This window comes from Callithrix jacchus, chromosome 3, assembly GCF_049354715.1.
Source record: "Callithrix jacchus isolate 240 chromosome 3, calJac240_pri, whole genome shotgun sequence".
In the NCBI taxonomy this organism is placed as follows: domain Eukaryota; kingdom Metazoa; phylum Chordata; class Mammalia; order Primates; family Cebidae; genus Callithrix; species Callithrix jacchus.
Genome location: NC_133504.1, coordinates 78,475,982 through 78,502,217, shown reverse-complemented (window position 1 = coordinate 78,502,217; position 26,236 = coordinate 78,475,982). Strand labels below are relative to the sequence as shown.

Sequence of the window (26,236 nt, the reverse complement as noted above, 5' to 3'; positions counted from 1 at the left end):
GTCATATGTGTGTTTGATGTGACCTTTTTGCTTTCAGCTTCAATACTAGTTTTGTTTTTTTTTAGATGGAGTCTCACTGTTGCCCAGGCTGGAGTGCAGTGGCGCAATCTCAGCTCACTGCGACCTCCGCCTCTCAGGTTCAAGGGATTCTCCTGCCTCAGCCTCCCAAGTAGCTGGGACTATAGGCATAGGCCACCATGCCCAACTAATTTGTTTTATTTTTAGTAGAGGGGTTTCACCGTGTTAGCCAGGATGGTCTCAATCTTCTGACCTCATGATCTGCCCACCTCGGCCTCCTTAAGTGTTGGGATTATAGGTGTCAGCCACTGCGCCCAGCCACAATCCTAGTTTTTAATTTCTCTTCAGAAAGCCTTGGTTTACTCTTTCTATATCATACATCAATGTTTTAGTTTTCTCTTTGCACATTCACCTCTTTGTTAATAGGATATCACTCAATAATGTTTTGAACTTTCTAAATTCTGTCATTTCAATTCTTTTGAATATTTTCAAACTCAGTGTGTGAGAGGAACATCAAAAAATAATTCCTCTCTTTCATGCAATGTTTTGGATGCCTTATCACTGCAATATATGCTTTCACATAGTACTTAATACTCCCAAGTGTATTGATAATTACTTCTTTTTCCAGTTATTAGCCAGTGAATTTAAAACTTCCATAGATGTTTAGAAGCCTCACCTAGATTTCTATAAAGTCTTAGCTTCCTTTATTGCCATCCCCTTGGCTGTCTATTTAAATACCTAAATAACTGGCTAAAACAGTCCCTCAAGATGCTACATCTAATTGATGCAGGATTTTTTTCAGCCTCTTTGCCAGACTTGCAACAGGAGTCCCCTGTTTACTCAGCCCACTGTGCTCAATTCCTTGCAGGGGGAAGCACATGAGTTAGTGTGTGGGATATGGCTGGCCACTCTGAGCACCAGCAGGAGCAAACTTCATGTGGGCCCATGGTGGCACCCAGGTGAGGGTGCCTGTGACCCCAAAGCCCAGAGGGAGTGTTACATCTGCTGTCTATGGATGGTGGTTTGTTAGCAGCTCAGTTGGCCTCTCGCCTCACTGTGTGGAGCTGCCGCCCTCCACCAGTGAGGGCAAAGGGCCAGTGTGATGGCCTTTTTGGGTACCTACACTCAGTGGATCCCAAGCTCTTGTCCAATGTCCAAGAAGAATGAGGTTGCACAGACAATTGAAGGGAAGTGAATTTTATTAAGCTATGAAAATGGCTCTCAGTGGAGAGGGGAGCTGGAGAGCAAAGAGGATGGGCAGGTTGTCTTTCCCTGAAGTCAGATCATCTCTTCTGTAGTCTGGCCATCTCCCCTGAAGTCTGGCTGTCTCTCTGAAGTCTGGCCGTCTCCTCCAAGGTCCATCTCTCTCCCTCTACCAACTGAGTCTGGGGTCTCTATAGGCACAGGATATGGGTGGGGCAGGCCATAGATAGTTTTGGAAAAAGCAATATTCAATTGGTAAAAAGACACTATTCAGAAGGAACCACTCAGAAGAGAATGGGCAAACAGGAATAGAAGTTCTCACTTTGGACTGTGGTTTTCAAGCTATTTTTGCTTGAAGGTGGGGTTTCACTAGGGACACACCCCTGTCTGTCTAGAATTTCTCTGCCGCTTGCCTCTCTCATAATCAAAGACCACAAGAAACAAAATCATGGGACTCTGAAAACTCTAACAGGGACTCTGTAGACCAGTGTTGTTCTAACTCTTCCATAGAAAGGACAAAAGTGAGAGGTAGACACATACCACAGGAGACAGCTACATTTCTCTTCATTACACTGAGTCTTCCCACTTCTCACAGTTTAGAAGACTCTCTCTTTTCTCCTATCAAGATAGTTAGAGTCTCTTCTCTATCTTCTCTAAACTGATCTTCTTTATCATTATTTATTTATTTGAGAGAGAGTCTTGCTCTGTCACCCAGGCTGGAGTACAGTGGCGTGACCTCAGCTCACTGCGACCTCTGCCTCTTGGGTTCAAGTGATTCTCATGCCTCAGCCTCCTGAATAGCTGGGATTACAGGCGTGTGCCATCACACCTGGCTAATTGTTTTGTATTTTTAGTTGAGACAGGGTTTCACCATATTGGCCAGGCTGGTCTTGAATTCCAGACCTCAAGTGATCCATGTGCCTCAGCCTCCCAAAGTGTTGGGATTACAGGTGTGAGCCACTGTATCAGCCCAAACTGGTCTTCTATAATTGACTTAATTCAGCTACTGTGGGGCTAAAGCTAGTACTGAATTGTGTGCTTATTGAGGGCAAGGACTTTATCATCTTTAAATATTCAGCTTATAGAAGAGTCCCTGGAAACATTAGGTGTACAATATGTTAACTTCTGTTAAATGAGTTTATCAAATCAACACATAAATAATGTGAAATAGAAACTAAGTCCTTAAAGGTGACTAAAAGCCAGGACTCCCCACCCCTCACCCAAATATATAGTAAAGAGAATTATGAGTGGTTCTGAATTAAGGCAATATTAGTGAAAGCTTGTTTTTGCTAAGATTCAACCATTTTAAGTAAAATTTAAATGATTAAAAAAAGAGAATCAAGATTCGTTATATTGACCCCCTTGTTTTTAAGACAGAAACCAAGAATGAACAAGCTACCTTCTTTGTGTGCCTAATGGAAATGACAAAAAGAAAACGTGAATCTGAGATATTTTGCCCAAATTCAAGTTTTGTTATTCACTTCAAAGTTAAGAACTTAAGAGAAACGGTGTTGAAATTGTTTATGAAATTAGAGCACATTTTTAACCATGGTAATGTTTTTTGTTAGGAAACAGGGTGTTTTGATACTTTCAAAATTGATATTCCTGTCCCCTAGGTGTACCCCCTCTGCATTTTGTCAGGAGCTTATCTAAGGAATTCTCATGCATATTGGAATGTGTGAAGATGTAATGTAGATAGCCAGCCATCAGCATTTCTAGAAATGCAGAGGACTCAAAGGAGAGAATGAGAACACAAGAGCTTTCATTAAATTATTTTGCTGTAGCTGGGCACTGTGTCTCATGCCTGTAAGCCCAGCAACTTGGGAGGCCGAGGTGGCAGGATGGCTTGAGGTCAGGAGTGTAAGACCACCAGCTTGGGCAACAGGGAGATCGTGTCTCTAAAAAAGATTTTTAAAAATGTAACAAGGCATGATGGTGAGCACCTGCAGTCCTTACTACTAGGGAGGTTGAGGCAGGAGGATCGCTTGAGCCCAGGACTTCCAGGCTGCAGTGAGCCGTGATCACGCCCTGTGCTCCATTCCAGGCAGCAGAGTGAGGCTCGAACTCTAAATAATAATAAAAATGAATAATATTGCTGTGTTATTAGTCAAGCGGAATATTAAGTATACACAGAGGAATGTTGCAGGGATACAAACTCTCAAAGAAATAGGAATCTAATACACATGAAAGGAAATGCAAACAAAACAAGAAGCAGGAATAATTCCCTCAGAGATAAAGGCAATACACTCCACTTAGGAAATAAAGATCCATGTGATCTTCACCATATAAATAGATTTTGAGAGGAAAAGGACCAGCCATTTAATCATACCAGTAATGTTAACTACATCTAAGGAGCTCTTGTTTGTTTTTGCTATATTTATTCACTAGACCAAAATTAGATAACAGATTAAGAGTCACTTGGGAAGAATAAAAAACTCAGTAATTTGAGGTTATCAATAGGTTTTGTTTATTTTGTACCAGGAAAACAGAATAGGAACGAGGGTGGGATGTGAATGCACATATGCTTGTGTGGAGGGCAGAGAGAAGGAAAGGTGGTTCCCAGTGATGATGGAGCCCCTGTCCTGCCCCGGGTGGTTATGCCTAAGAAAGATGACAGCAGATGGGGCTATGGGTTCACAGACGGGGAGCAACTAGGAGGGCCACGTGCAAATGGTGGGGTCAAGCGGAAGCCCACCATTTATACTTTGCCCACTTCTGCAAAGGTGTGGACAAGCAGCCTATCCTGGCTTTCAGACTAAGCATTCTGTGTTTTATTTTCTTTTCTCTTTTTTTTTTTTTGCAGTACTTGGTAATGGTGGCAGGAATACTTTGGAATAACACTCAGAACAAACAAAAATGAATAAAATATATTAATATTTTCATTGTTTCTAGGAGAGTGGACACTCCCTTTCTCTTCCTGGAAGATCAATCCCACCCACCATTTCTACATCTCCTTGGGTATACCAGCCAACTTATAGTTACTCTAGCAAACCAACTGATGGACTAGAGAAAGCAAACAAGAGACCAACTCCTTGGGAAGCAGCAGCAAAGTCTCCTCTCGGTCTAGTGGATGATGCTTTCAGACCCAGAAACATCCAGGAATCCATTGTGGCAAATGTGGTCTCAGCAGCTCGAAGGAAGGTACTTTCAGGGCCTCCAGAGGATTGGAATGAGAGACTGTCCTATGTTCCTCAAACCCAGAAGGCCTATATGGGCTTATGTGGAAGGCAAGAGTATAATGTCACAGCCAATAATAATATGTCCACCAATTCCCAATACGGTTCACGGTTGCCATATGCATACTATAGGCAGGCCTCAAGAAATGATTCCGCAATCATGTCCATAGAAACCAGGTCTGATTACTCTCTTCCAGTAGCTGATTACAACTACATCCCACACCCAAGGGGATGGAGACGCCAAACATGAAAGTTACAAGAATGGATCATGTGCCAACTATGTTTTTCTAAAAAGTGTTCCTTTGTAGGTATTTTAAACTTTTCTAATAGATTTAGATTCACTTTTGGCCTTGGCTTGTTCTCATAAGTCATTTATCTAAGTTTGTGTGTCTAGACACACAGGTGAGTGTGAATCACTTCATTGTCAGCTGATGCGTAGAGAATTACTTAGAAGAAAATTTCACAATCTGCATTGATGTGCTGGCACTTAAATGTAATTCATAATTTTGATTCCATTTATAGGTAGTCTATGCAACTAAACTCTACTCAAATAAAATAAAACTAAGTATTTCTTCTTTGCACTTTAGACCAGGAAGAAATGAATGCAATATGGTGTGCTAATTATTACTACCTATAACAGCAAGGAATATAACATTGCAGAAATTTCTCTTAGGGGTATGCCAGTGAGCAATTATTTTATAAAAATATTTTCCTTGGTATTAAGTATTTATCTGCAACATTTAAAAAAATCTAATAAATTTCAGATTTTAAAAAAATAATTAAAATATAGAGTTCTCATAAATAAACATATGAGAATAAGATTATTATACATTTTGGAAGGACTTTTGGGGAATGGCGTGATGTGTGGAGAATAGAAAGATTTAGGTATGTGATTTGTCTCTAATCTATTTTAAGCCAGAAGCCTGTGACAGGAATAGACTCTGGATTCAGGTGTCCCCATTCGTCAAATGAGAAGATTGGATTATCTCACCTTTTTTTTAATTATTTTTTTGAGACAGAGTTTCGCTCTGTTGCCCAGGCTGGAGGGCAATGGCATGATCTCAGCTCACCGCAACATCTCCTGCCAGGTTCAAGCGATTCTCCTGCCTCAGCCTCCCGAATAGCCGGGATTACAGGCATGTGTCATCATGCCCAGATAATTTGGTATTATCATTATTTTTTTTAGTAAAGACGGGGTTTCTCCATGTTGGTCAGGCTGGTCTTAAACTCCCGGACCTCAGGTGATTCACCTGCCTCTGCCTCCCAAAGTGCTGGGATTACAGGCATGAGCCACTGTGCCCAGCCACGGATTATCTAATCTTTTAGATCCTTAACAACTCTGATATTCTGAGATTCTCTCATTTGTAGAATGCCCTCTGATGCATTGTTTATTTTCGTTGTTCATTATATAAATATCGGATTACGTTTAGGAGTGGATTAGATAATTAGTGTCCCTACATGTAACAATAAAGGTCCCAAAAGGAATTGTTAGGTGGCAGGCTTTGTGTTACGTGTTACATGGAGTGAGGGTTGATGCGAAGATTTAAAACTATCAATGGATTTAAGGAAGTGGTACATAAATATGTCTGTTATTATGCAATTGTAGAGCATGATCATTTAGTCAGTTATAGAAAACATGCCACAGAAGGCTATGTAACAAGTGGTGCTTCTTTAGAAAGTTGTCATTAGGATTTCCAGAGGAAGTTAAGCAGCTGTTTCATCAATCCCATGACCCATGCTTAGTTAGCATGCCCATCAAACAATCAGATCAAACATTTGCTCCTTATTGCCATGCCCACAAAGTGTTAAATACAAAAAAAATTCATTACCTACTAAGTGTTAAATACAAAAAAATTCATTACCCACAAAGTGGTAAATACTAAAAAAAATCAAAGTATTTGACATCCTACGCAGGTATCTAAAATATTTTTAAGTAAAAAACCATCGTGACTATTCAAAATTTTCTTAGCTTTTTAAAGGTGATACTTTTGCTTTGTGTTACTTTTCAGGTCTTGAATGTATCATTATGATGGTCTCTTATAATCATGGTATATTTCACAGAATAAAACTTAAAAGTAATGCCAGGGTGCAATTGATCAAGACCTTATCTTGAAAGAAAAAAAAAAAAGAAATCACAGTAAGTTCTATTAGAGATGATAGACCAGATATAAAACTGTTAAGAGATGGAGAAAAGAAAAAATAACTACTTCTTATGGTCATATTCTTAAATTATCAAGGTATAAAAACATAATTATTGACTCCCAAGAGTTTCTATAGAATCCTAAAATATAATGCCTGATGTATAGATTAGTCAGCAAATTCTCAGAAATCCCCTACATAAAAGCCTTACTTGGTTCAAAATTCATTATAGTGGTTCAATCATTTTAGATTTGAAGTGACTATCTTGTGAATATCTTAATACTAAGATAGGAGAGACTTAGCAGAAAACACTTTGCTTGCCAGGGTCTTGTTCTACTTCATTGCTTTCTTTTATACGTGCTAGGAGTTATTTCCATCAGTTAACATAGATAGCATTATTCACTAAAATTTTCAGCAGACTCAAAATGGAGAGGTGACATTTTAAACTTACATATTAGTATAAAACAGACTTCTCTCTCTTTGCAGGTACTAGATCAATATTATCTGTATTAAGCTATCTGAACTTGTTCTAGACATTAAGAAAAAGGCAGGAAAAAGACACTAAGAAAATGGCCGGGAAGTTGCACATTTCTCACTCACAAGGAAAAGAACATCCTATATTTGCAGCAGAGATCAGTGGTTTGAAAAGTCACACTTTGCAGATATGAATTCTGAAAGGCCAAAGTGCCATTGTTAAATCATCCTAAAGTGTACAGTATTATTCTTCAGTATACTTGAAAATGAATAAAGTTAGATTTCTCACATTGAAGCTAATGGTTGAGACAGGACACCTGCCCCAGTAAAGTTTGATTCCTATGGGTGAGAAGATGTAGATGACCATTGTTCTCACAAAAGTAAAATGAGTTAGTCCTATCTTCTGAATAATAGCATGTGTAGAGACAAGCTGTTGCTTTGAAAGTCCATACCACATGTGTTACAAAACATTTGTTTATTAGTAGAACTCACATGGGTAGAAAGAGTTTGAGTTTTACTGTGAATTAAAAAGCCTTCCTTAAAAGTAGAGTGTGCCAGTCATAGAGACACTAATTTGGCACTTTTCCTCCTTCTTGAGATTAAATGCTATACCAATGCATGTGTTTGAAGTATCCATTATTAAGATGATTTAAAATCTGTTTTGTATTTTGAGTTTTATAGATGCATGGATTCTTGTTCATTTATCTCTGAATATGTCTCTTTTATATTTTGGCACCATTATATACATTGGAAAGGGCCGATCTATTAGGGCTCAAGTATATATATGCATTAGTGACTAGAAATTTTGGATTAAAAGTTATATCAAATAGGCTCAGTTATTACAATCAGAGAAAAATTGCAGAAATATTTGTTTTTTTTTTAAAGAGAAAGTAGATTTTCACATTTGAATTCTATTCAAAGTACTAATATCTACATGGTCCACACTTTTCTATTTGAAAAAATTGTGCTGTTCTATTAAATAGATTGACATTTCCACTTCTGTTTATTACAAAACACTGTATTTGAAAGATGCATACAGAAAATTGAGATTATATTAGTAATAAATGTAACTTGAAAAATCAAGTTTAGAAGCCTTGTCATTTTTGTCTTATAAAAAATTGTTCTGAATTACTCTACCACAAAGATTTATTCTTATCTACTACATATTTTTAAATTTTATTTTCTGTGATAGCTTCTAGACACATCAAAATAATTTTATTCTAAAAGGGGCAACATTTTAATGGTAACATTTAAAAACTTAAAAAAAATCCTAAAAATACAATTTATTTCACATGTAAGTTAAGAAGTTTAGAATCCAAACATACTTTAGTACTATTTTTAACTAATTCTTTCCTTCATAGTGTATTGAATATCAGTCTTAAGCACAAGTGTAATAATTAATTCCAGAAGTAAGTTAGTAAGTTTAGGATCCAAACATATTTATTCTTAATTAACTTTTTCCTTCACAGTATACTGAAAACCAGTCTTAAGCACAAGCAGAGCCAATGGTAATATGACTTGACAACATGTTAGTTGAATGCCTGTAACTACTCTGGACTCCATCTCTAATCTGCTGTGTTTGTCTATCCAGTCCTTCCAATTATTCTTCCTCTTTTGACTGGCCCAAGACTGACCTTTGTTAAACTGAAGTCTTCATTACAATAAGGTATATTTAAGAAAAATTTTTAAAAAATGACTTTGGCTCTTTTTACACAACATTAAAACTATCAGCTGAAAGGTGAGCTCCCTGGTCAATTGGTATTATACAGCACACCGTTCAAACACTTTCTTTCCCGGTAATATCAAAATAAAATGGCATTCTGATTTTTAAAAAAAGTTTTTAAAGACTAGCACTTGAAATCATACTTTAAGAATGAGGCTGGGTGCATGTCTCACACCTGTAATTCCAGCACTTTGGGAGGCCAAAGTGGGTGGATCACTTGAGGTCAGGAATTCGAGACCAGCCTGCCAAACATGGTAAGACTCCCTCTCTATCAAAAATAGAAAAATTAGCCAGGCATGGTGGCATGCATCTATAATCCCAGCTATTCAGGAGGCTGAGTCACAAGAATCACTTGAACCCAAGAGGTGAAGTTTTCAGTGAATGGATATTGGACCACTGTCCTCCAGCGTGGGTAGAGTAAGACTCTGTCTCAAAAAAAAAAAAAAAGAAAAAAAAAAAAGAATGAAGAGTCTTTTAAAGATTTAAATGACTTAAGAGTACTAGAATGTCTTAAGATGCTAATGCTACATAACGAGCCTGTTTTTTCTAAGGAATTCCTAGTGCTTGGTAAACTATCAATTTCAAAACATACTGAGAGGTACGTGGTGTCATTTTTACACAGAGCCAACAGGCAGCCTGAGGCAAGGAGAGTTCAATTCCCTGGCTTGTCTTCCAAGAAGACAGCAACAGAAATACCTCAAGAGTAGTCAGTGTTTCCCTAGTTGACATAATAGCAGAAGCATTTAGTACAAAATGCTCCTTCTCTGCAATCTTGGAAAAATCGTAAGATTTGTGACTTCTCAAATTTAACAGAACAGTATTTACCATGAAGGAGCATTTCATTATTTATAGCCCTATAAAACATGACAGTTGACATTTTTAGAAAGGATCTGGCAATTTCCTCCCTCCCCCAATAAAAATCAAGTAATTTTATGAAGGGCATTTAAAGAGGAAATGCCTCCAATGTATCTTGCTCTGATACATTTTCTCTCTCTCTAAAGTTGTAGTAAAGATTTGCTATATTGTACTTACCTTTTCCTTGACTTTTCTGTCCCCCTCCTTCATAAATTTTACTCCTGGCACTCTCCAAGAGGACAAAAGCTTCGCTGAGTCCTCAAAATTTCACAATTTATATGTCTTACTGAGGGTCTGAAGAAGCTTCATAAAATAAAGCTGAATTGTCTCATCATGATCATTTGAAGAAGCTTAAAGTTTGCTCTAATAAATTATATGTAGGGAAAGGCGCAATCTTATTTTAGGCTAAATTCCTTCTGAAGAGGCTTGTCTACAGTACTATGAACACATAGAGGTAAAGATAGGATTTCTTGCATAGCCTTTTCTCAGCATCACCTTTTCTAGAATAAAATTATTGATTTGGATAGTTGAGCTGTAAGTGTATTCTTCAGGGATAATTCTTCAACACAGAATGCATGTGTCAGGAAGTAAAGGGCCTTCTTTGGTACTGTCCCTGCCCCCACTTGGATGAAGCAATCATTGTTGAAGCAACGTAGAAAACCAAATCACAGGATTCTGCAGAAGCTTTGCAACACCCAGAGCTGATCCTTGATCTGTCAGGACTAGCCTCATTTCAAGTGGTTGGCTTGGTAGTTTTTCTTGTTGATCTACATGTCATTCATACCACAGCTTTCTGCCAGACCAGTACATAGGACAGAGAAGAATAACAGTTTAAAAATAAATAAAAGGGGTATATTCTTTTCCATAACTTGTTATTACCTGGATCTTTATGGCAATTAGATGCCTTTTTATCCTTGAATTCAAATGATCTCTCTCTCTCTGGTTTTATCTACGGCAATTAATAGCTTTGATTAGTAGCAATACAAAATGCCTACAATTTATTGAGGTTGATGCTTAATAAAAGGCTGAAAAAAGAAAAAATAATTCTAATTTTGTGATAAAACCACCAAACCTCAATGCCCAGCTAAGCTAAACCCCATGTTCAGAATAAACCTGATAAAGAAAATCACCAAAAAGAGGGACAAAAATTGCATGTCTGGCAGTGTTCTCTGGTTGCGATGTTTAAAATTTTCATCTTTTGAATGGAAACTCAACTGGTTCCTCTACATTATGTTTGAATAAGCAATTACCTGAATTTCTCATTTTGCATACAGAGGAAGACTGAGAAATAAATAAGAATTAACTGTTCAAGTTCTAAAATGAAGTCATTAGAAAAAAACAGCGGTATGAACAGATTCTATAGATACTTTTTCTGAAGAAGTTGCAAACAAATAATACATTTAGCTTTCACTTTTTATAGTATGAATAAATTTTTTTTCTCAAAAATATGTCTTACATGAATTTGTAACATGTTTTTATTTTATTACTACCCTGCTATAGAATTGTTTTAGTCTGTTCCTGCTGCTATAACACAATACCTGAGACTGGATTCTCTACAAAGAACAGAAATATATTTTGTGAGTTTGAGTTCTGGAGCTGGAGTCCAAGATTAAGGCACTGGGAGACTTGGTATCTCATAAGAACTGCTCTCTGCTTCCAGTATGGCACCTCTAGCTGCATCCACACATGGCAGAAGGAATGGAAGAGTTGAACTCCCCTCCTCAAGCCTTCTTATAAGACACTAATCCCATCAATGAGGGTGAATCCTCATGATCTAATAACTTCCTAAAGGCTCCACCTCTTAATATTGTTACATTGGGGATTAAGTTTCAACATGAATTTTGGAGGGGACAAACTTCCAAACCAAAGCAATGAAACAATTTAAGAATTATTCTTAAAACAAAGCACATTTAGAAATAACTAATATAAATATACAATTTGATAAGTGAAATAAGGCATAGTGTTAGGTAGATCAATAGGGTGACTATATTTACAATAATCTATTGTATATTTCAAAAGCTGGAGAGAATAATTTGAATGTTTCCAGCCAAAAGAAATGCCAAATATTTAAGGTGATTAATACCCAAAGTACACTGATTTAATCTTTACAAATTATTTGAATGTACCCCCAAACTATGTGCATCTATCATGCATCATTAAAATAACTAAAAAAATTAAAAATAGTCATCCCCAAATAAAAAAAGGTGTGGGGTACAGGGAGGAGTTCTGAGAAAGAGTAAATTTTGGCTGTAAGTATAAAATAAATGTTTTTGTTAACATGAAGACATTGATACTTATTGCACAAATATTTCAATAAAACATGTGTATTGCATTCACTGTAAGAAATTTCTCTTCAGTCATAAATTACCCCAATTTAACATTTTCTTCAAGTTATTATCATTTTAGGTTATCAATGGCAAGGTTTAATCTTAATCCAAGAAAACTGAAGTTTTTGTCAGTAGAATTAAAGTTCAGCAGGTAAAGTTCATGATGATTTTTAATTTCTCTGACAAAGGGAACATGAAATTTCATCAACATGAGTGGTCAGCAGATATAATAACATTAAATGTTATTTCTGTTTCTACCATTGACTTTTTAACAGAGAATACTAAAATCTACTTTTGCATCAATGTACTCCTAAAACTAATATTCTATAAAACTTTATAACAAATTTGTCCAATCACAGTCAGCATTAACTACACAAGATAAGATTTTCACAATTTTTTTGCAACTCTTTTGTTTTTTTTCACTGAGGCAATTAAGCAATTTGTATGAACTCAGAAAACCATTTGGGTAAGTTTCTATTTTTCTGAGAGTTTTATGAATACTTAATTTGTTTGAGTGCTCACTTACTACTACACCAATTAGGGTATTTTAGTTTTGTAATGCCATTGGACATACAAAAATATCATGTATACATATCCTACAAACCTAGATATATACGTACACATATGTAAACATACAGGCAGATGCAACCAGATCTTATGGATTTTTATTTTAAACATTTTTTGTGAAATAAAAAACAAATGTTGGTGAAAGTATAGAGAAAGGGGAACACTTATATACTATTGGTGGGACCGTAAGTTAGTACAGCCACTATGAAAAACAGTATGGAGTTTCCTCAAAAAATGAAAAATGAAACTACTATATGATCCAGGCAATTCCACTGCTGGGTCTATATCCAAGAGAAAGGAAATCGGTACATAGAAGAGATAACTGTACTCCCATGTTTATTGCAGCATTATTCACAGTAGCCAAGAAATGACATCAACCTAAGTTTTCATCAACAGATGACTAAATAAAGACAATGTAGTATATACACAATGGAGTACTATTATTCAGCTTTTGAAAATAAGCCTTTCATTTGTAGCAACATGGATGAGCCTAGAAGACATCGTGTTAAATGAAATAAGCCAGGCACAGAAAGAAAAATATTGCATGTTCTCACTGAAATGTAAGAGCTAAAAAAAGTTTTGGAGGTAGAGAATAAAATGATGATTACCAGAAGCTGGGAAGGAAAAGGGGAAGAAGTGTACAATGCATGTGGTTAATGAGTGCAAACATACAGTTAGAAGAAATAAATTCTAGTGTTCAATACCATAGTAGGATGAATATAGGTACTAATAATTTATTGCATACTTCAAAATGGGTATAAGAGAATATCTAGAATGTTCTTAACACAAATAATAAATGAGGTGATGGATGTCCCAGTTACTCTAATTTGATCATTACACATTGTCTGTGTGTATCAAAATATCTCATGCACTCCATAAATATGTACATTTATATGTATCAATTTAAAAATGTAACAATTTTAGTCATGAAGCACTAAAACAAAGTAATACAAACTCACTGGTTATCTCCATATTTTTAACCAAATTGTATTTTTGATGAAAATGACACAAGTTGAGCTTACCTACTCAATAAGGGATAAAGCTTTTTACCAATATTCGTGGAGAATAATTTAAATTTTCTTCATTTTCCCAGTTTCCAAATAGTTTCTTTTAAAATTCTCTTTTCAGCCTTAAGTACTTGCTTTTGAGGGAACTCTGAATCCCTTGAGAGTCCCCAGTGGAGGGTAGAGTACTTAAAGTTCCAGTGACTGAGGAGCTGGGGTGGGAAGGGAAAGGGGCTGGAAGGAGCAGATAGACCTGGCAGAGCAGATCGTCAGCAGAGGTTCAAGAAGAGGGATTTCAGAAGTTCCCTGGGACCCAATAGAAAGAACAGAGGAAACAGAATAGAGAGTTCTTACAGAGAGCCAGGAAAAAACCTTCTAGCTCACAGTCAGGGAATCATCCCCACTCAAGAAAAGAAAGCCAGGAAGAAGAGATTTCTAGCCCAGGGAATGGGGGAATGATTCCCACTCATTAAAAGGAGGCAGGAAGAAGAGTTTCCAGCCCAGGAGATGCCTTTCAAAAGAAGCCTGGGTCTCTAACCCAGCTCCAGAAAGCATAATTATACCTTTAGAATCAATATCTGTCCTTGCCAGCTTTAAGGAATGATTGTCTGTAGCAATGGTTCAAAAGTCTGAGTTACCAGTGAGTCCTCAATCAGTCAGTCAAGAGTGAAGACAAAGGCAAAGGCACACATTCAGTGTCCTGGGTGAGAGGCCCGGGGGTCCAGTGATGAGTCTAATCCTATCTGAGTTTCAGCACCATAACTGTTAAAAAAATTATTTAATAATATTCATGAAAGCAACTCAGGACTATTGCAACAGGTATAGGGACCATCGCAGTGGGGACATGCACTGGGGAGAGAGAATGGGTTCAACCATGAATACAACGTAGATAAGTGGGAATTTACAGCCAAGAGCAGTTAGAGGTTGCTGGCTAAATCAACTAAATGGGATTCTTGATCAGACCTCACCTTGGGGATGATGAAAGATAACCTGCTCGTATCAAGTATGACCAAGGATAAGCGTTCTTAATAAACTAACTTAGCAGGACTCTGCTGAAACTGAATTTTACAAGGAAGCATACAAATGGACCTAGCAGAAGACTCAGAAGCCTGACTAAAGTTTGGCCGAGCAAAGAATCTTTGACATTAGCCATCAGTTATTACCTACTTGGCTTATGCAGTGTTTGATGTTAGGAATACACTAGTAAATAATAGGTGACTTCTGTCCCCAGGGAGCTGACAGTTCTAGGGAGGGTACAATGTAAAGAGCCAAGAACAAGGATAGGATTATGCACAGAGTATTATGAGAACACAGCAAGGAAAAAAAAAAAAAGAAAGAAAAAAGTCCACACTTTAGTGTGGAAAGATTGGTGCATAAGGAGTGGAAGGATTCTCACAGCAGATTCCTGGAGGAATTTATGGCAGAGTCTTTAGAGGCTGAGGAATGGTAACTGGTAGAGGTGAGAATAGCCTAGAAGCAGGCCATTCTGGACAGAGGGAACAGCACAGTGCTGGAAAATTCCAGGCAGCTCCGTGTTAGTCTTGCATAACAAAGTGAGAATCAGAAAGCAATGGATTTTTCCCCATAGGGCAGAGTGAACATTTTCTGTAAAGGGCCAGATTGTAAACACTTTAGGCTTAAGAACCCTTGGATCTGAATTCCGTGCTGCCTTCATAGTGCAAAGCAACCATGGCCAATATAAAAGTGAATGAGCATGGCTCAATAAAACTTTATTTACAGACATTGAAATTGGAATTATACATAATTTGCACAAGTTATGGAATAGAATATATATTTTTTTCTAACCACTTAAAAATGTAAAAAACATTTGTTTGTAATTCACTATCCATGCCAAACAGTGTTTGACCAAATTTGGCTCATTGGCTATAGTTTGCCTTTCCCTGCTATAGAGCAACCATGGTGCCATTAAAGGATTTTAAATAAGAAGTTGGCATAATCTAGCCTGTGTGGTAGGAAGTTTGTTCTGGCAGCACTGAGGGAGGTAGCTCTGAAAGGGCAGGACAAGAGGAAAGCAGAACACACAAGCTGTCCAATGTTTCCACATGGAAAGGCAGGCGGTAAAAACACTCTGTAGTAAATCACTCAACACCAGAATATTCCAAAAGCATTCCTTTGCTCCCCGTTACTGCCCACCATTCTCTGACACTGTGCTTCTTCCTTTTATCTCATCATCCTCCCCATCGCAGACACAGGCTATCACTGCCAGCTGCCACCTCTTTAAAATTCTTTCAACAGAATAGAGAATAGACAGTGCTGCTGGGTGACCTCCAGCAGCATGCTTCCTTGATTTCTGGGAAGACGGTGATGGCTTAGTGAGCACTAGGATGACCTGACCTTCCTCCAAGCCATCAATATGCGCCAGAGATGTAGTTACACTCTTTGGAACATTTATTTTCCAGTTTTCTAGTTGACAGAATAAGTGTTTTTTCAAATTTTCATTTGGCAGATCAAGTCATATAGTCTCAAAAAACCAAAATGTTTAGTTCATTTTGCTGCACATAATCCAAGACTTTGCTAAATGTCTTGAATCTTGATTCAAAAATATTTAAAATTAAATATGCCACAAAAATGCTTAGATACCAAAATTATTTTTTAAATATTAGAGCTAAAACAGGAATATCATTGGTAAGTCCTCAAAACTCACAGACTACTAAAACTACAGGCCATGTAATGAAATACAGGAGGAATTTTAAAAGGCAGAATGAGAACAGGTTCTCTTTCCTTTCAATGTTGAGTTGTTTCTTCAAAGAATTAATTGCAGAGCTTTCTTCACCCACATCTGCTAGATTTAAGACAGCAAAATTATCCTACCTTTGGTATAATGCCTTTTTCAAACATTACTGTTGCTGTACTATAGAGCCCATTCTAAGCTTTTAAGAGACTTATGTATAGACCTGAACCAATGTTGCTCCAGACATGGCCTGTGTTAACATCCCTCCTCCTTTCCTGTTGTGCAGACAGAGGTGAGGTCACTGTCAACGGAGGGGATAATTTTAGGTGGCACTATATTATTACCCTCATTCTGAAATTCTCCCAAAATGGAGAAACATAAAACAAAGGAGAACGTAGTAATGCAGGACATATAATAATGTGCACTTCTAAAAGAGAAACACAGGAAAAGCCAGAGTTGACTGCAATAGTAACTCATTCTAACAAAACAGCTCTATAATCTGAGAATTGCCAACCTGTTATACCCACACAAACAGTAAAATCTCAAGAATAATGTAAAAATTTTCAATAAATGATGTGCGAGATTTATGACAAAAAATTACAAGAATTTAGTCATTGTGGATTTCCAAAAACAAACAGAAATAATTGGAAAATGTGTCAAAAAACCCATGCAATTCATCCACATGTTCTTATGATCTACTCTAATTTTCAGCACATATGTCATTTCAAATGAAGCTTCCTAAATATGACAAGGTGATTTACACTGGAGACCTAGCCATTGCTTATATATTTTCATGTAATTAACAAAAATCATATTCAGATAATCAAAGGAAAAACTGAAGTAGAGATTTATTTGGCAAAATTTACCTGAATTGTTATTGTCTTTTACCACATTCATCCAATCACTCAACAGGAATGTATTAAGTATTTTCTAGATGTTAAGCACTCTCCTAGATAGAAAGAGTGATGATGATTATGATGACAACAGTGATAACAACGATGATGATGAGATGATGATAATCACAATGATAGTGAGGGAATAAAACCTTTTGGGTCAATGGGGAGCCTTTTGGAAATCCTAGCATGGGAAAACGTCAACATGGGTACTTCAACCATATCAGGAGCCTGTGTTCAAAGTATCAGTTAGCTGTTCAACCACATTCCGATACTGCTTGCAAGTTCAATAGAAACTAGAAAACCACCACCAGAAGGAAAGATTAGGTGACTCATGGTCACAAGCCCCCTCCCCACACATGACTAGGGGTAAACACTCAACAACACCAGAGGAGAGATTAGGTAACTCATGGTCACAAGCCCTCTCCCCACACAGGAATAGGGGACAAACACCCAGCAACTCAGAATTACTTGGAGTTATAAGCCCAGGCAGCCCTGGCCAGCAACGGCAACCCACTCGGGTCTCCTTCCAGGCTGTGGAAGTTTTATCTTCACTTGGTCAATAAACTGCATTGCTGCTCACTCTCTCGGTATGTGAACTCTTGCCTGGAGCTGGAATACTTACCATGGGGGTAAGGCTCTGATCAATTCTTCGAGGAAGGGAGGCCAAGAACCTGAGCCTGGAGCCCAAGCTGCGGATCTAGTTAAAACCCTATACTAAATAATTTATCTCTGTTGTCTCGTTTAATCTTTCTAGCTTTTTGAGGTTAGTACTCAAAAAGTACCCTTATTTTACAGATGAAGCAACTGAGGCACAGAATGCATAAATAAGTGACAAGATCATGCCACTAAAAATTAGTAAATATGGGATTTGAATTTGAACCTTTCTGCACCATAGTCTATATACACTTGTCTATATATGCATGATAGAATGATATAGATGACATATCTTCCCATGTTTGGGAAACTAGACAGATACATTTATAGCAAAAGAAAAACTCTAAGGCATATAAGAGATCACGCTGAAAGGAATCACAGACATTATCTCGTCAAAACTTATTTTACAGAAAGGAAATGGAGATCTAGCTAGAATCAAATACCCATGGTCACCCAATGGAGTGCAGAAGTACTTTTCTCTACTCCTTGCGCTACTACTCAACTCCAGGCCATCATGATCTGTTACCTGAGCTATTACAATAGCATCTGGACCCCTGTCTCATTATATAAAAAAATTAACTCAAGATGGGTTGAAGACTTGAATGTAAGACCTGAAACTATCAAAATACTGGAAGAAAATGTAGGAAAAACTCTTCTGGACATTGCCCTAGTTAAATAATTCATGACGAAGACCTCAAAAGCAAATGCAACAAAACCAAAAATAGACAAATGGAACCTATTAAACTAAAAAACTTCTGCACAGCAAAAGAAATAATCAACAGAGTTAACAGACAGTGTGTAGAATGGGAGAATATATTTGCAAACTATGCATCTGACAAAGGTAGGACTAATACCCAGAATCTACAAGGAACTCAAATGACAACAAAACAAATAATCCTGTCAAAAAGTGGGCAAAGGAAGAAACTGAAAAGAAATTTTTCAAAAGAAGACATCAAATGGCCAGCAAGCATATGAAAAAATGTTCCACACAACTAATCATCAGAGAAATGCAAAGTAAAACCACAATGAGATACCCTCTTAGACCAGTCAGAATGGCTATTATTAAAGTCAAAAAAAAAAAAAGGAAAATGTGGCACATATACACCACAGAATACTATGCAGCCATAAAAAATGATGAGTTTGTGTCATTTGTAGGGACATGGATGAATCTGGAAACCATCAGTCTCAGCAAACTGACACAAAACAGAAAATCAAACACCACATGTTCTTGCTCATAGGTAGGTGTTGAACAATGAGAACACATAGACACAGAGAGGGGAGCATCACACACTGGGGTGGGGCCCAGAGGAGGGACAGCAGAGGGATGGGGAGGTTGGGGAGGGATAACACAGGGAGAAATGCCAGATAGAGGTGACAGGGGGGATGGAGGCAGCAAACCACATTGCCATGTATGTACCTACACAACACTTCTCCATGATCTGCACATATACCTCAAAACCTAATGTACAATAAAAAAAAGAGAGGCTAAAAAACATTAAAAGGACAAGGTTAAAAGGAGGATAGATAAAGTACAAAAGGATAATATCCCTGATCTAAGAAAATGCATTAAAACTTTAAATATAAAATGTTCTACACAGGTACATATAGAAAAGTATTTCAATTTTTTTGAAAAAGAAAAAAAAAGTCTTGCTATAAAAAAAAGAAAAAGTCAAAAAACATGTTGGTGAGGATGTGGAGAAAAGGGAAGGCTTATACACTATTGATGGGAATGTAAATTAATACAGTGTCTACAGAAAATGGCATGGAGATTTCTTTGAAAACTAAAACTAGAGCTACCATTCAATCTATCAAGCAATGCCACGGCTGGAGTATAAACCCAAAAGAAAAGAAATCATTGTATCAAAATGATACCAGCACCTATATGTTTATCACAGCACTATTCATAATAGCAAAGATAAGGAATCAACTGCAGTGTCCATCAGCAGATGATTAGATAAAGAAAATGTGAAATACATATACAAATATATGTGTGTATATGTATGTGTGTGTATGAATGCTGCTCGGCCATAAAAAAGACTGAAATTATGTCTTTTGCAGAAACATAGTTGGAACTGGAGGCCATTATCTTAAGTGAAATAACAGAAACAGAAAGTCAAATACTGTATGTTCTCATGCACAAATGGGAGCTAACTAATAGGTACACGAGGACATAAAGAGTGGAATAATAGACACTGGAAACAGAAGGATGGGAGGGTAGGAGGGTGGGAGACAGGTGAGGGATGAAAGCTTCCTTACTGGGTACACTGTATACTATTTGGGTGAGGGGTAAGCCCAGATCTCACTGCTATGTAATGTACCCATGTTACAAAACGGCATTTGTATCTTCTAAATTTACTTTTTAAATTAAAAATAAAAATAGCATCATCTATGTCTCTCTGCCTCCAATTTTATTTTTTTCTTTTTCTTTCTTTCTTTCTTTCTTTCTTTTTTTTTTTTTTTTTTTTTTTGCTCTTGTTACCCAGGCTGGAATGCAATGGCGCGATCTCGGCTCACCGCAACCTCTGCCTCCTGGGTTCAGGCAATTCTCCTGTCTCAGCCTCCTGAGTAGCTGAGATTACAGGCACGCGCCACCATGCCCAGCTAATTTTTTGTATTTTTAGTAGAGATAGGGTTTCACCATGTTGACCAGGATGGTCTTGATCTCTTGACCTCGTGATCCACCGGCCTCGGCCTCCCAAAGTGCTGGGATTACAGGCGTGAGCCACCACGCCCGGCCCTCTTTTTTTCTATAATAATTATATTTCTGAAACTTAGATCTATTAATATTGAACTACTTAAATTTTCAAACTTGTTTCCTTTTTCTTCCCAAAAAGCCCAGTACTGCCTTATGAAGTTCAAGTCTATCTTTCCAGCTCCTGTTTGAACCATTACTCCAAACGGCTTATCTATTTCCTCAATCCTACTCTTTATGTTTCCTTCTTTACATGTTTGAGCATGCTCTTCTCTCTGTCCAAAATACCCTTCACTTTTCCCAGTCTGTGACCCTGTTCATCCATCAAGAAGCAACTCAAGGGCCGGTCACAGAGGCTGATGCCTGTAATCCCAACACTTTAGGAGGCTAAGGCAGGTAGATCACATGAGGTCAGAAGTTCAAGACCAGCCTGGCCAACAGAGTGAAGCTCTGTCTCTAACAAAAATACAAAAGTTGGCCTGGCACTGTGATGCACCCCCGTAATCCTAGCTAGTCAGGAGGCTGAGGCATGAGAGAGTTGCTTGAACCCAAGAGGCAGAGTTTGCAGTGAGCCAAGATCACGCCACTGCACTCCAGCCTGGGTGACAGAGAGAGATTCTGTCTTAAAAATAAAGAAACAAACAAACAAACAAACAAACAAATAAATAAAAATTTTAAAAGAAGCAACTCAAACATCACTAAAGCATTTCATTCTCTAAGCAATCAGTTGCTCCCTCCTCTGCATTTCCATAACACTTCATTTAAAGTCAATATTAGACATGACAACTTGCTCACCTTTTATGCTTCAACACCTAAAGAATGTATGAATGACTTGTAGGAGCTCCATAATACATGCTTGTTGAATAGATGAATAAATTGAGAGTGTTACAGTTTCTTGATCTCCAAATCAATATTTGCCACAGTAGAGTTCATTCAGTCTTTTAGTTTTTCCAACAGATATTTATTACATTTCTATTTTGTGCCAGGTACTCTCTTAGTCAAAAGGGTAACAGTGGTGAAAAGGTAGATAATGTTTCTGCCCTCATGGAGCTGCTTCTAGCAAGAAATACAGATTACAAAAAATAACGAATAAATAAGAAGTGCCAGGAAAGTAATAAGCAGTGGATAAAAGACAGTAAATAGGAAAGACCATCTTAGAAAAACAATGGGAAACAAATCCTTCTCCAAGCACTTGATATTTTAACTAAGATCTCAAGGATAATATGCTCAGCCTTGTAAGGAGTTGAGGAAGAGTATTTCAGGCAGAGAGAACAGCAAGTCTTGTTGACAAGAAAGGGTTTGCAGTGGCCAAGGAACAGAAAGCCTCATGTGGCCACAGCCCTAGCAGTTGATGGTGAAAAATTTGGCAACAAAAAGTTTGAAAGGTAGGGAAACCCACAGTTCTTAAGTGGCTTGGCATGCTTTGTAAGCTATAAAAAATTTGAATTTTGTCTTAAAAGCACTGGGATGTCATAGGCTTCCTAGCTGGAAGTAAACTGATTTGATTTACGAGTTTAAAAATTGGGGCAACAAATTTAAGAAGGTCAAAGGGAAAAGCAGGAAGACCAGTTAGGAAGCTCCTGCAGAAGTCCAGGCAAACTGTGTGGTTAACGAGAAGTAATCAGAGACGGAACAAACACAGATTTTAATGAAACTTGAGAGCTAGACTTAGCAGGCCTTGGAAATCTATTTGGCGTGGGCCATGGAAGAAATGGAGGTATTATTGTTGATTTTTAGATTTTTATAATTTGAACCATTAGATGGATGGCATGCTATTTACTGAGATGAGAATGGCCAAGATAAGAAATAAATTTAGGAAGGAAAGTTGAAAGTCCAATGTTAGACATGTTAAACTGATACTGGGTATCATTTTAAGTTTTGATTGTTGAAAACCACTCCTACTGTAAAAATTACTAGATGGTAATAATAATAGTTAATAATTATTGGGAGTGTCTACCATGTGTCAGACTTTTCTTACATATTAACGTCTTTAATCACCACAGTTATGCTATAAGAAAGTTACTACTGTAAACTCCATTTTATAGATAAGGAAAGTAAGGTGCAGAATTATCACCTTACCTTCCCAAGGGTTCACCTTTGTATTAGTAAGTGGAAGATTGAGGATTCAAGTCCGGGCAGTCTAGCTCCAGAGCCTGGCTTTTTAACCTCTGTGCCAAAAAAAATTAATGACGTGTTGCCAGGATGGTTATTAGACACTTCTCATTTATTTGTAAAGCCAACAGGAAGCAAACATAACTCTCCACACATTACATGTCCAAACTTACCAAACATTGGCTTTAATAAATGACAATTCTATGGCGGAAAGAAGATCACTTTTCTTATCACTGATGCCATCACAGAACCATATTATGTACTGGGTTCCAAGTAGACAGCAAATAATATAATAAAGTCTGCTTCTGCCTAAATATGTGTTGCTCAACAGTGACTTGTCTGAGGGGAATTTCGATCCTTATTCAGCTCCTTTGCCTGGGGGCAATCACCTGTAGTCACCCCCTTAATCCACAGTTATTATGTCAGAAATGATGGATTGAGTGTGTAACGAGGCAGGCACTAGGTAGACATGGGAACTACAACTCCCTGCCTTTGTAGAGCTTCAGAGTAGTGAAGGAGACAAAAAAGTGAACGAAATAGCAAAATAAACTGTGATATGTGCTGAATGTAGTACACGTCCCAGGGGCACCCAGTCCTCTATGGAGAAGGTTACATTTGAGCTGAAATCTGAAGAGGGAGGCAGGACTTAACCTAGAGGCAGCCCAGTATTTAATTGCTATGGAAGAAACTTACAGAGCACTTTGGAAGTGGCGCAGGAGCATTTGTACCATTTGACACAGAAAGCTGGTGTCCCAAACTCGCAAAGGGGCAAATATTGAAATTGCCTTCACCTGTTCTTGGTGTCAGTGCTCCATCTCCAACCCCTACTTTCTTTTTTTTTTTTTTTTTTTGAGTTTCGCTCTTGTTACCCAGGCTGGAGTGCAATGGCGCGATCTCGACTCACTGCAACCTCCGCCTCCTGGGTTCAGGCAATTCTCCTGCCTCAGCCTCCTGAGTAGCTGGGATTACAGGCACACGCCACCATGCCCGGCTAATTTTTTGTATATTTAGTAGAAACGGGGTTTCACCATGTTGACCAGGATGGTCTCGATCCCTTGACCTCGTGATCCACCTGCCTCGGCCTCCCAAAGTGCTGGTATTACAGGCGTGAGCCACCGCGCCCGGCCCCCTTTTTTTTTTAATGTTATTTTAATTTCAAGGGGTATAAATGCAGGTTTGTTACATAGGCAAACTGGTGTCATGGGGGTTTGTTGTGCAGATTATTTCATCATCCAGGTATTAAGCCTAGTACCCATTAGTTATTTTTCCTGATTCTCTCCCTCCTCCCTCCCACCACCCTCTGATAGGTCCCAGTGTGCGTTGTTCCCCTCTCTGTGTCCACGTATTCTCATCATTTAGTTCCCACTTATAAGTGAGAATATGTGGTGTTTGGTTTTCTGTTCCTGTGTTAGTTTGCTAAGGATAATGGCCTCCACCTGCCCTTTGCAAGGACGGGATCTCATTTCTTTTAATGGCTGCATGGTATTCCACGGTGTATATGTACAGTGTTTTCTTTATCCAATCTGTCATTGATGGGTGTTTAAGTTGTCCACTGCCCATTGATGGGCATTAGGTTGCTCCTTAATTTTTTGGAATAGTTTCAGTAGGAATGGTACCATGTCTTTGCTATTGTGAATACTGCTGGAATGAACATACACATACATGTGTCTCTATAATAGAATGATTTCTATTCCTTTGGGTATATATATCAAGTAATAGGATTGCTAGGTAGAAAGGTATTTCTCTCTTCAGGTCTTTGAGAAATTGCTACACTGTCTTCCAGAATGGCTGAACGAATTTACACAACAGTGTATAAGCATTCCTTTTTCTTTATAACCTCGCTAGCATCTGTTATTTTTTGACTTTTTAGTAATAGACATTCCGACTAGTGTGAGATGGTATATTGTGGTTTTGATTTGCATTTCACTTATGATCAGTGATATTGAGCATTTCTTCATATAATTGTTGGCTGCATGTATGTCTTCTTTCGGAATGTGTTCATGTCTTTTGCCAATTTTGTAATGGGGTTATTTGGTTTTTGTATATTTGTTTAAGTTCCTTGTAGATGCTGGATATTAGATTTTGTCAGATGCATATTTTGCAAAATTTTTCTCCCATTCTGTAGATTGTCTGTTTACTCTGTTGATAGTTTCTTTTGCTTTGCACAAGCTCTATAACTTCATTAGATCAAACTTGTCAATTTTGCTTTTGTTGCAATTGCTTTTGGTTTCTTGATCATGAAGTCTTTGCCTGTCCCTGTGTCCTAAAATGTATTGCCTAGGTTGTCTTTCAGGGCTTTTATACTATTAGGTTTTATGTTTAAGTCTTTAATCTATCTTGATTTAATTTTTATATATGGTGTAAGGAAGGGATCCAGTTTTAATCTTCTGCATATGGCTAGCTTTTTATCCCAGCACCATTTATTGAATAGAGACTCTTTTCCCCATTGCTTGTTTTTGTCACGTTTGTCAAAGATCAGAGTGTGTGGCTTTATTTCCAAATTCTCTATTCTGTTCTATTGGTCTATGCATCTCTGTTTTTTTACCTGTACCATGGTGTTTTGGTTACTGTAGCCCTGTAGTATAGTTTGAAGTCGAGTAGCATGATGCCATCAGCTTTGTTCTTTTTGTTTAGGATTGCCTTGGCTATGTGGACTCTTTTTTTGGTTCCATATAAATTCTAAAATAATTTTTTCTAGTTCTGTGAAGAATCTCAATGGTAGTTTAATAGGAAGAGCATTGAATCTATAAATTGCTTTGTGCAGTTTGCCCATTTTAACAATATTGATTCTTCATATTTATAAGCATGGAATGTTTTTCCATTTGTTTGTGTCATCTCAGAGTTATTTGGGCAGTGTTTTGTAGTTCTCGTCGAGATTATTCACCTTCTTAGTCAGCTGTATTCCTAGGTATTTTATTCTTTTTGTGGCTCTTGTGAATGGGATTATGTTCATGATTTGTCTCTTGGCTTGACTGTTGTTGGTGTATAGGAATGCTAGCTATTTTTGAGCATTGACTTTGTATCCTGAGACTTTGCTGAAGTTGTTCATCAATTTAAGATTTTGGGCTGAGACTGAGATTTTCTACATACAGGAACCTGTTGTCTGCAAACAGGGATAGTTTAACTTCCTCTCTTGATATCTGGATGTGCTTTGTTTTGTTCTCTTGCATGATCGTCCTGGCCGGGACTTCTATTACTGTGTTGAACAGGAGTGGTGAGAGAGGGCATCCTTGTCTTCTGCCAGTTTTTAAGGAAAATGCTTCCAGGTTTTGCCTACTCAGTATGATGTTGATTGTGGGTTTGTCATACACAGCTCTTATCATTTTGAGGTATGTTCTTTCAATACCTAGTTTATTGAGTTTTTTTTTAAATGAAAGGATGGTGAATTCTATCAAAAGCCTTTTCTGCATCTATTGAGATAATCATATAGTTTTTGTCATTAGTTCTGTTTATGTGATGAATCACATTTATTGATTTGCATATGTTGAAGCAAACCTGCATCCCAGGAATAAAGCCTACTTGATTCTGGTGGATAAGCTTTTTGATGTACTGCTGAATTTGGTTTGCCGGTATTTTGTGTAAAATTTTTCCATCAATGTTCATCAAGGATACTGGCCTGAATTTTTGAATTTTTATTTTATTGTTGTGTGTCTGCCAGGTTTTGGTATCAGGATGATGCTGGCCTCATACAATGAATTAGGGAG

General features: G+C 37.6%; 1 protein-coding gene and 1 long non-coding RNA gene across 3 annotated transcripts in view; one reads left to right on the top strand and one right to left on the bottom strand.

Moving 5' to 3' along the window:
* SYNPO2 (synaptopodin 2) overlaps window positions 1-8,093 on the top strand; it is a 172,065-nt gene extending 163,972 nt beyond the window's left edge. The window contains exon 5 of one of the 2 annotated variants that reach the window (XM_002745445.6): window positions 4,114-8,093. In XM_002745445.6, the coding sequence (XP_002745491.3) occupies window positions 4,114-4,647 (534 nt within the window). In that variant the 3' untranslated portion in view covers window positions 4,648-8,093. The remainder of the gene's footprint in view (window positions 1-4,113) is intronic. The other variant, XM_008992770.4, reaches the window with a different exon arrangement.
* The window catches only part of LOC144581761 (uncharacterized), a 55,251-nt gene continuing 32,679 nt past the window's right edge, over window positions 3,665-26,236 (bottom strand). The window contains exons 2-3 of the long non-coding RNA XR_013532976.1: window positions 9,766-10,381; window positions 3,665-4,436 (exon numbers count right to left, since the gene is read on the bottom strand). This is a non-coding gene — a long non-coding RNA (uncharacterized LOC144581761). The remainder of the gene's footprint in view (window positions 4,437-9,765; window positions 10,382-26,236) is intronic.